This window comes from Nanorana parkeri, unplaced genomic scaffold, assembly GCF_000935625.1.
Source record: "Nanorana parkeri isolate BGI_ZX_2015 unplaced genomic scaffold, ASM93562v1 scaffold218, whole genome shotgun sequence".
NCBI classification, from domain to species: domain Eukaryota; kingdom Metazoa; phylum Chordata; class Amphibia; order Anura; family Dicroglossidae; genus Nanorana; species Nanorana parkeri.
Window position 1 is genome coordinate 268,289 of NW_017306486.1, and position 11,460 is coordinate 279,748.

Sequence of the window (11,460 nt, forward strand, 5' to 3'; positions counted from 1 at the left end):
TAGGTATACTTCTAGATAAATGTACAATGTTGATGGATCTGGAAGCACTTTAGGAGAGTAACTCCACTCTTGGGAAAAAAATCAACACTCTCTGGATGATTAATATACAATGCAAGGATGTTACAAACTTTGTTGGAGATTCATACCTGTTTCGGTTCAGAAGAAAAAAAGATGTTTGTGGCAGCATGTCCTTTCCAGACTGATCCCTGAATGAAAGGGTCTGGGGTCATTATAATCAAATAGTGGATTTTATATATTGTAATGAGGAAATGTTCAATATCTGCATCTCTTTAGTAGGAATTAAGCATTATGGAGTATCTCATTAAAAATAATATTTCTATTGCAAGGGATGCCTAAAATTATATCTTTGTGCAAGCATTTAGCCAATCACAGAAGCAAGAAATAACATTTCTGTGGGTGTTCTGTACACCAACTGTGTACAGAACACCTCCAGGTCACCATGTTGCATACGATTTTTAGACAGTTTTGGAAAATAATTTTTTTCTAAACCATAACCTCAGTAGGATAATGTAGCACCAATCTGCAGTCTTTGGATATGGTAAAGTACATGTGTCATGTTAAAGGACATGTTTTCAATAGAGGGTAAGAGAGATTAAATGGAGAGGTTCAAGCCAACTCCAGTTTTGTGTAAGGGGGACTATATCAAATCATTCTCTCAGGTTTTATTAAAGTTAGATTCCAAGTAAACTCCTAAATACATAGATTAAATACATATATGGGATTTTTTCAACCTGCCAAACGATATGTATTTCTGTGCATTGAGTCCTGAGATTTGCACAGCCCCACTACACAGCATAGCCCCTTCTAGAAGAGAAGTAGCAGTCAAATGAGCTCATCTCCCTGTCACTCTGTTTTAGCTACAAATCATGGGGCCCCACAGGAAAACTTTGGGGCCCCCATCTAAGTCTCTTTGTAACGGCTGGAAGGTTCAGCTGTAACAATACATGTAATTGATCTTAACATGAAGTATGTATCAAGGACAGGCAGCAGGGGAGCTGTCAGCATAGTCAGTACACTACTAGGGAGCAGCGCTGGGGGTAAAAGTTATAGTAGCACTAATAATAATAATGATATTTTATGATAAATTGATTAATGCTCTTGCACACACTTCCTCTTCAACCCAAATACACACTTCTTTAAACTCTAGCTTTGTTAAAGGACAACTATGGGGGAACCCTTTTTGCCCATAGTTCTCTTCAGGGTCAAAGGAGTACATACACTGTGTCCTTCCGGTGACCCAAAACTCGGTATATAGCAGGCTATTGCCACATATATGCTAAGAACGCAGAGCCGCTCCACAGCTGGGATTGATCCCGATAATACTGTTGAGATCCACCCTGCTGGCTGATTGACAGCTGGCTCTGCCTTTCTAGAGGCAGAGCCAGCTGTGCCCGCCCCCTCTTCCGTCCATCCCTCCAGTCAGCGCAGGAGAAACGGAGAGGGGAGGGGGAAATCCCTTTGGGGAGCAGTAACTGCCAGTCATCGCTCTCTGGAGGGAGAGGATCAAGAAGTCAGCGATCGGCGGTATGTGATCGCTGGCTTCCCGATCAATAGTGCCGACCTGTGACTGCTTCTTTGTCACAGGTCAGCTTGAATTATGGAGATTAGTGTTTTTCACTTTAAACTTGTTTTGTAGAACTACCTCTTCCCTCTGTGGTAGTTTGGGGCATGTAGCACAATGGAGAGAGCTAAGTGACCACTCCTGAAGCTGACTTTAACATAAAAGCACAGTCTTCATTCTCTCAAAGACCAACAATCCATGTATTTCACATAATAATTCGCTTTTCTTCAGCATAAAAAATATAACAGTTCATTTTACTTTCACGAAAACATCATATTTCTGTCTCACCGACATTTTGCTGTCCCAAACACTCCCAATGTATTATTCTCAGGATTTTACCGTATTTCTCCACAAATACAGTCCTCAGTATCCCTCAGCAGCTTTCCTCAGCTACAAGCATGTCATCACACTCCTGTGTGATACTCGCACTGCCCACTCTCCGACAGATTCCTTGGTTGTCACCGACCCTCTGGACCTTTCCCAGCCTTCCTCGGCTGTTCCGCACATGCTTCCAGCACACAGCCTCCTGCACAGCCACAACTCCCCACTGGCTTGGGAGCAGACACATTACTGGTTTGGCCGTCGTGTGCCTCCAGCACACACACACTGCCCTAGCTAGGTCCAGCTGCACCCTAATGAGGACGTGTGCATTCACTACCAAATTACGGTCCATGCAATCCGGAGTCTGCCTCACCCAGAGCTCTATATGACATCTAGTAAAACCAGCCCCAGAACAGGATTTACCAACACAGTGTAAAGAACTATCTTTCTTTATCTCCAGACCTCTGCTGGCATTACCATATATGCTATATGGAGAAACGTATCTTCCATCCATCGCTTTTCCTGCCATCCTGGCAGGTTTTAGATGCACTCTGTTACACCTCCTATAAGGTTTTAACAGAGGGAAACATTTTGGGACTTGTGTTTGCATTAGGCATAAAGGGTTTACTTCAGTCTGTAGGAGAAGTTCAGGGGGCAAAAATCTATACTTCTAAGATAGATAAGCAAATGCTTCTTACTGCACAGAGTGGGATCTGTGAATAGAGCAGTGGTTCTCAACCTGTGTAACCTCGGGACCCACATGTTTCCTTGGTCATTAAGGCGTGACCCAAAAATGATTTCAGTTAATCCTGAGGTCTGATTTCAGCCCTTCTATACTCCTTATCAGCCTCTTTAATAGGGCCCTTTCTACCCCAGGCCCCATAGCTGCTGCAACAGAATTGATTGGCTCCTTGTGCTGCTTCTTCCTAAATAATGTCCAATATTGTGTGATTGATGCTTGTGGCACTGTTTCCTGCTTATGTATTTTTTTATCATATGCTTTGTACTGCCCAAAGCTGTGACATTCCAAAGATACTCTTTGGTATCTAGTGCATCGTGTGAAAGCAGGTACCTATAGTTCCCTCATAGGTAAAGTATGAAATTCAGTCTTTTAAGATGGCCCTACATGCCCCCTCTCCTTTTGGCAAATAAACTAGGCTTTATTTTGAATAATGAAAAATTAGAAGAGACTGTTATAATATACTTTAAAATGTATTTTTGCCCTGAAATTCGCAAAATAATATGCTGCCCGGATCCTTCACCTCCAAGTGGTCTGAGACCTCACCCCTATAAAGTAATATTGTTTCCAAACAACTACATATAGTAGTAATGGGGCTTTAAGAAGTGTCAGACTTGCATTATAAATATTCAAAATTGATTTAAAAGATAAAAAATACATAAATACATAAAAAACATCATGACAATTGATTCCCTGATTCTTGCAAAATTAGATAAACAGCATATTGTACAATTATACATTTAATTCATACATGTCATCCAGATTAAATTAATATATTTTCTTTTTTCCATAACATTGATGTAATAACCGTTGGCCTCCAACGCGTTTCACACGTATGCTTCTTCAGGGAGTATTATAGGTGCACAATAAGCAGCATATCTTGAGGATCTCGTGCTCAGCCACTTTTCCTTTCTTTCTGTCTGTCATACAGTTCCACTGCTGCCAGCGTCTCAAAGATGTACATTAATAAATGTACTCCTATGACCCAAAAGAGGACTAAGGCGCAAAAAAAGTTTTTCTTTATTTGGCTTTTAAGCTCTGCTAATTGAAACCAGGCTTTTTCAGCTAAGCATTTGGCATTAGCCTGGTAAACATGTGAAAAGAAACCTAGAGCTCTATTTCGTGGTTGAAAATACTAGATATTCAATATTTCATATTTACCAGACTAAAGCAAATTGATTGTTAATGTATATTTTAGTCCTGAGCATAATAAATAAAAGTCAAAAACAATAGTACCCACAGAGCACCAATATACTGTATCTGAATGGATAACGTGTAGTAACACAAAATCTTGGCCATTTGTTGTAAAGACATGAGGTGTATGTGGGAGAGACAGGACACTGATATTATGGGGCCTATTTATAAAACAGTGAATCTGACATTCACTGTAGGTGAATTTTTCAGGTGCATGTGTTTTAAATGACTGATTGATTCACCCACAGTGAATGTTGGTGACAGTGATATTCACTACTTAATGCATATTAATATTAGTGTTGCCACATGCTTGCAGAGTCTACCTTTACTTTTTAAGTGAAAATGCTCCTTGTGGGTCAATTTATAAGCTTTATGAGGCATTTTTTTGAATTGCCCAGGGTTATGCTCCTTGATCCTTGACTAAGTGAGAGATAAACTATAATTGGTGCTCTGAATTCTAACCACCTCTCATTCAGACTATGGGTTTTTGTTTATACACAGCCATCTCCAAAAATGGCATCCTGTAGGAGTGAGTAGAAGTGAGACACTGGCAATATTTTCATTAGAAGCTTAATTTAACTCCTTAATTTTTAGATTGTTAATTGAGAGACATCACTGCTATAGATGAGAAGAAACAGATCACTTCACTTCCTCCCTGCCATTCTTACACCCAAGAAGGAATTTGACAGCTTTACAAGAGAAGTGAAAATCAATATGCAGTTACTTACAAGCATTCAGTATGCAGATGGTGTAGGCAGCCCTTCAACGGACAGATAAATGGCTTTTAGGAAGTATTAAAATAAAGTAGGCCAGATGAGTACTATCAAGGAAGAAGTGTATGCTGGAAAGGTTCCCTCGTGTGATTTATTTAATTTATATAATGTATTCTCTATGTGCACTTGGAACAGTATACTTGGATCTTATTTTTACATTGTGTGACCCTAAAGCTTGCATCTTAGTTGTGTAATGCATTGAATCTCTCCTAAATGACATGGCCTATAAACATTGATTTACTGACATTCCTTGTCGTGTTAATTGGTTAATATCTGCTTATGGTCCACTTCATGTAACAATGCATGTCTTAATGACTGGTGTGTATTTTATATGGGCCAAACTTCTATTTGAAACCACTAATATTACATTCAGAGGGACAAACAGGATAGACAGATATCTGTCAGTGATCTGTGCAGCTGCACGTTTCTCCTCACAGCTGCTGCTGAGTCATTGACAGCCTGCAGCAGAGGGGGTGGGGCCCGGCATCGGCAGCGAAGGAAGAAGCAGGGCCGCCGGGGCGGTGCAGGAGGAGAAGGCAGGGCCCGCCAGTGACCATGGAGGAGACTGACGGCGGATCTGGGCTGACAGGTGGGCTCTGCAAGGGGCGTAACTAGTAATCACAGGGCTCCATACAAAATTTTGCTATGGGGCCCTGTGATTTCTAGTTTGGCCCCCGGATAGATAGATAAATAGGATAGATAGATAGATAGATAGATAGATAGATAGATAGATAGATAGATAGATAGATAGATAGATAGATAGATAGATTAGAGATGAGAATTTAAGATCACAACAAGCACACAGGGTATAAAGTCTTATATTGATTAGCATAAACAAATCTTCCACATAACTAGGTATAGGGTCTACCAAAACAGGGTTCACTGGGCAAGGGAAAGTTTTGATCATCTTTCAGACCCCACCGCTGCAAGGGTACTGGTCTTAAATAAAATCTTATACAACGTACAAAACTGTTTAGATTACTCATCTGGGGTTATTTTAAAAGAAAATTAGCTTTTATTTGGAATGGGCAATAGGTATACACAGTTTGGGGGGCACTGACTGGCAGGCAGTGTTTAGCAATGTGTTGTGATCAAAGGTTACATAACATAATTGAGAAGAACGATCCTTCTTTCTCCAGAGGTAATTCAGAGACCTGAACTTAGTACAGACAACTAATTTCTGGAATCAGATACAGTCACAGGGAATGTCAGTCCTCAAGACAAGTCACACCACCACAGTATTTGGTTTCTTCTGATGTCCCCAAATCACCAGACACAGGGACCTGAAATACCAAATCACCCAGGACAGAACCAGAGGATGTGGAAACCATCACCCATGCTTATTAGCATTTGGATTTAATGCAAAAATTAGTTTTTAAAAAGTAGTAAAACAGAGTAGTAAAACAGTACTTTTCATTCACTTCTTTTTTAACAGCACAAAGCCGTCAGCTCCGCTACACTATTTTCTCCATGAGGAGTAGTCTATCGGTCCCATGAGAACACAACAACAGACTAGTAGACCCCTGTCCATACTCATACAATGAGACCTATTGTTCACCATTCACAAAAAACTACTGGGTCTCAGCTCATTTTCAGCCTTCAAAGATTCTCCCACTGACTACTCTTACCTCCTTTTATTTCCTTGCCCCTCTCCTTAATAGAGCAACAAGAGACAAGACCAACCAAAGGGGAGGCAAGTCTAAACTTAAAAGAGCCCTACAGGCATATGGGTGTCTTGCAGTGCACAAACATGTATGCTCAGTTGATAAGAGTTGATATGCATGACTATTGACCTTTCTGACAAAACAAATATTGTCTTTCATATCTTGCATGCACATCTGGCTTCAATTTAAAGCCTAAAGCCAGCATTAGTGAGAATCACTTTAAAAGAATTATTCATTGCCCAGCCTAGAGCCACCATCTCTTTCTCATGTTGCTAGGATCTCTCTACCTTTACTTGCTTTCCTAATGCTGGAGCAGCAATTAGGCACTACCAGCACATCTTGTATGCTTTGTGGAAGACTACATAGTCATAGTCTGTCTCAGCGCTTTCCAAACGATGAGGAACTTTACCACCCGGGCAAGCAGAAGATTTATTTTGTTCTGTTCTTTATTTAAAATATACTTTTGTTCTAAAATCGCCAAGAAAGTTTAAATGTCAGAAACATTTGCATGTTAACATCTCTGCAAAATCCTGACCTTCTCTGTCTCTGCTGGAAAATATATGTGTCAGCGCAGCACAAGCAAAAGGCAGACCGATTACTGGCCATTTTCCAAGAGGTTGAAACACAAGTAATTTTACATGACATCATAAATAAATATTGGCTTCAGACAAGACAATGTGAACATCCTTGACACTGCTGTATTTCTTGTATTACCTCATTAGTGTATCCCCATTGCTGAACCTGGCTTTGCTTTAGATAACAGAATGAGTAGGTGTTCCTGACAAACTGTACTTTGGTTACCTAATGTTTTGCTTCTCACTGTTGGCAGGTCTCTGTCCTTTGTCATCACACTCAGCTGTTTCTCCTTCCTCCTCCTGGGCCTTATGTTTTATGTGATTGATGTGAGACACTGGTGGGGAGGACAGCCATTCATCTACCCAGGTATAATATATGTGTACTTCTGCATGAGACAATTATTCCATGATATCAGTGCAATATATAAACCTTAATGCATATTTTGTTTCTGTGATTGAAAGTGAGTTATACAAAAGCAGCACACATACAGTATATTCCCAAAAATGTTAGAGAGCAGAGAAGACATAGCAATTGATCCAAACACCATTACATCTCTTTTTAGCTAATGCACATGAGAAAATATATATGCTTGTGTTCTATAAGGGAGCAATAGGCTGGTATCAGTATATGCTAATAAAATCTCCATTCACACATGAGAAGTGGAAAACGCGTTGGTTAAATGTAACTTTTACTTTTTCCCTGACGTCTTATTGTTATCCGTTACGGTCATATTTATGTCGTAAATAGCTTGACTGTTGTCTGAAGTTATCAAAATCACAGTTCTATGGAAGCTTAAAGGCTAAGTCCAATAAAAATTAACGTTTCAGTTTTGCCACTGAAATTCCTGACTTTGCCCATTTCTGCAGCCATTTTGAAGATTGTAAACCTCACTCCACAATGCACATGAGTAAAAAGCTGTACAAAGGATATCCCTTCATAATGGTTGTAAATAGTTGGTGCTAGGCCAACTGAAGAGATTTTTCTATCATCAGTTCCTAAGGGAAGTACGGCATAGACAGGGGTTTATTGCACCAGAGCTGCTTCCTTTCCCAGAAGAGAAGTAGCTTCATGGAGCGTTTTGGGCAACTTAAAAGCAAGTCAAAACAGCTCAGGAGCACATAAAACCATAAAGCATTTGACTTGCTCCTGAGTTTAAAGGCCTTGTACAGAAACCTAAAAGAAGTCTGGGGTGGTTCTTCCAGTATCCACCCAAAGACTAAAATGTCACCTTTTGTATGGGCTCTTTTGACCTTCACCTTTGTAAATTCAACATCTGACATTTACCTCCTCTATGCTCCATTGAAAGAACAAAGTATTCTCGAATTCAAACATGTTATTTAGCCACATGCATCAATTATACTCCAGCGTTGATGCCTAACTTTGCAGTAGTGGACCATTTTCCATGTAAGAGGCATACGGCAGGAGGGACAGGAAGACAGAAGAGATTGTTGACCCTCACAGCTCATCCTTTTCACTGAACAGTGACACTGACACATTAACAAAAGAGACATATGCCTTCCACAGTCCATCCTTCCCACCATAAGGTGACACAGGGTGCTGACAGAGTGACATCAGATGAACACTTTACTCCTCAGGGTTACACAGTAAATTAATTCAGCTTCTTCTCATGTGAATGAAGAGCCATATGTAGCCCCATTTCACATTCACACACCACACCAATATTTTATTGCCTGTTGCCCCTTGTTTTTTGGCACAGAACAATGGCTAAAACACTCCTTACACATACAGTCCTGAAAATGCACTTCAAACTGCAATGAAATGTATTCAGCTTAATGAACTGTGCGGTCCCTCGGCAAGATCTATTGTACCGCGTGCTTAACATCACAAATAGAAATGGAAGTTTCTATCAATAATGAAAGGTCTAAATAAAAAAACAGATCTGGAGACATAGTAGCATCACTATCAATTTTAAAAAAAGTAATCTTTAATAAAGTAATTTAGAAACATTTCAATTGCACAAAAAGCCTAAAACTACAATACTGAGGTATCAGCTATATTACTAGTAGTGAGCAGAGATATAAACAAAAATGACTCAAATTATGTTGTATATAAATCCACCCAAATACTCCATCTGACAATATTTAGTAGGGTTGCACAGATACCAAGTACAGTACTCGTTACAAGTACGAGTACATGTACCGATACTTTTGAGCTACAAAGCTAACACTAGAGAAAAATTAAAAAGTTAGGAGGCAGCTGTCATTTGTAAGGAGCACACGGGGCTCCTGGAATTTGTACATCTCTATTTTAGTGTACGATTTTGTTTTTATACATATAAATAAAGGGATGCACAGATACCAGTTTTGCGAGTACGAGTACTGGTACTTGCCGAGTACTTACAAGTACGAGTACTGATACATTTTTGTTTATTGTCATGTGACAGTTTTTCTAAACAATACAGACTAATGATTTCAGGACAGTGGTGGAGGGCCAGAACCAGGTCCCAGCTGCAACCCTGGTAGTTCTCATGAAAATGCCAGGTATCTGCACTGGTACTCAAAAAGTATCTGTACATCCCTAATATTTAGATATGTTCAAAGACTAGTTTACAGCTGACTAGAGCCCTCCGATATGTACAGTTAGTATGGAAATATAATTAGGACAATAGGCCCATGTGTTCACTATGATCATGTGTGGACCTAGTACTGAGTAGAATAAATGGATGGTTCATGGTAGACATAAAGAAGAATGACTGAAATTGATGCACTGCCAGGAAACCTGCATGCACATACAATAAATATGCCCCAAAAGAGAAATCGTGACAGGTTTGAAAATGGGTATGTATTTAGGTATAACAGAACATGTATATTTATCATATCCTAAGAGTCAAATTCACACTGCCACTTCTCAAATGATGGGGAGACATTGGGGTTGATTTACTAAAAGCAAATAGGATGTTCACTTTGAAAGGGAATTTTCCCAAAGCTTATAGAATGAGGTGAGGCTCTGCTGAATTCCATGATGTTCAAGCAAAAATACTGCCTTTAGTGAATGAACCCCAATTGATCTCCAGCTTATGCCCTCTTCTCCCAGCTACATGGTGATTTTTGTAAACCAATGTCCCCATGGAGATAGAGATCTATCTATATATACATTCCTTGCGATAAAATTTGTCAAATCTTTCTGCTGGCCTTGGTTATAGTTAAACATATTAAAGATGAACTTCACCTTTAGTTTTAAACGGTTCATTAACTGCACACTGAGAGCTTCTCAAAGTGTTCATTAGAACCTGCAGAAAGTCAGATAGAGACCACCTTATTTCTTGACTGGAAGAGGTCACACATCATCCAGTCCCTTTTGTCTCCAGCTTTACTGTTCCTGACTCAATCCGTTCATTAATTGGATTTCAGTTCCTGTAATTGTGGAGGCTCAGCATCACATATGGGTATTACCTAGGGTGATCTGCATGCAAATACAGCCTTCCTAGGAATGCTCACTCCTACAGACTGACATCCACCCATCAAGGCATTTTAATATTTGCCTAATAATGCCATTTTAAACTAAACATATCCAGATCTTTCAAGCCTCACAGCCTTGTTACCACTTATTTAGTGCAGTTGTAAAACTGCATTTTATACTTATTTATTGGAATATATGGTTCTTTTTTTTTTTTTTGTTTTAGAATGTATTTCCACTTTGATATTTGCCCACATTCTGATTCAAGGCTGGCTTATACTTATTATGCTGTTTTCTTTGATATCTAGGGATGAACTCGATCTTTGTCTATGTTGGACACTCGCTTCTAGCTATGTATTTTCCTTTTAACTGGGAGGTGAAGAACTGGACGTCCCATTATGAGCTCCTCGCTCAAGATCTGTTGGGAACTTCCATCTGGGTGTTTGTAGCCTACCTGCTATACAGGCAGAAATTCTTCTTGAAGATCTAAAAGACTAACCCTTTGGTGACGCTGTAATAATCGTTTTTTTTTAATACAGTGACAACATGATTTGTCTAAGACAAAACTGATAAAGGTTACACACATCTATATAGGCTTTTCTATCTTTTAAATCTAGGCTTATATCTGATTCCCATTGTTAAAAGCATTTGGTAGCTGCAAAAAAGTTCCAATGAAACAAAATATTCTCTGAACACACTACATGGTAGATATAAAAAACTTGACCAACATAGCTCTTATCGTTATTGGTGACCCAGTGGCATTAAAAAAGTAATATGCCTTGGAAGGTTGCTGTCTCCTCGGAAATGACAATATTATTTGTCTGCATCTGAAAGTAAAGTCAGAAGCACAATAAATGACAGCAGAACCAGATGTAAAAATAATGGTACACGTGACAAAATTGTAATGATAAAAGAAACAAAGGCATGGCCTGGAGAGCAGCAGTATAGAACTCAGTACAAAAGGTCACTGGCATGATTTCAAGTTAGGCAGCAAAAAAAAACACCAAAAAAGCAATTGAATAAAGTTCATGTTACAAGAAAGCTATGCTGGGTTTGTGGTATGAAGGGACATAGCCATGTGTTTTAAGAAAGTCTCAAACACTTAGTAGCAAAATAACAGTGTGTATAAAATATATTGAATAGTATTTAGCTGGTGACAGAAGCTGAGTATTATTCAATATAGTTCATGCACAC

The 11,460-nt window shown here is 39.3% G+C and overlaps 1 protein-coding gene across 1 annotated transcript in view; it reads left to right on the forward strand.

The window, feature by feature from the left end:
* Positions 1 to 10,756, forward strand: part of LOC108786592 (heparan-alpha-glucosaminide N-acetyltransferase-like) — a 176,828-nt gene extending 166,072 nt beyond the window's left edge. Inside the window, exons 12-13 of the mRNA XM_018555915.1 lie at positions 7,103 to 7,215; positions 10,575 to 10,756. Coding sequence (XP_018411417.1) covers positions 7,103 to 7,215; positions 10,575 to 10,756 — 295 coding nt within the window. The remainder of the gene's footprint in view (positions 1 to 7,102; positions 7,216 to 10,574) is intronic.
* The last annotated feature ends 704 nt before the right edge of the window (positions 10,757 to 11,460 follow it).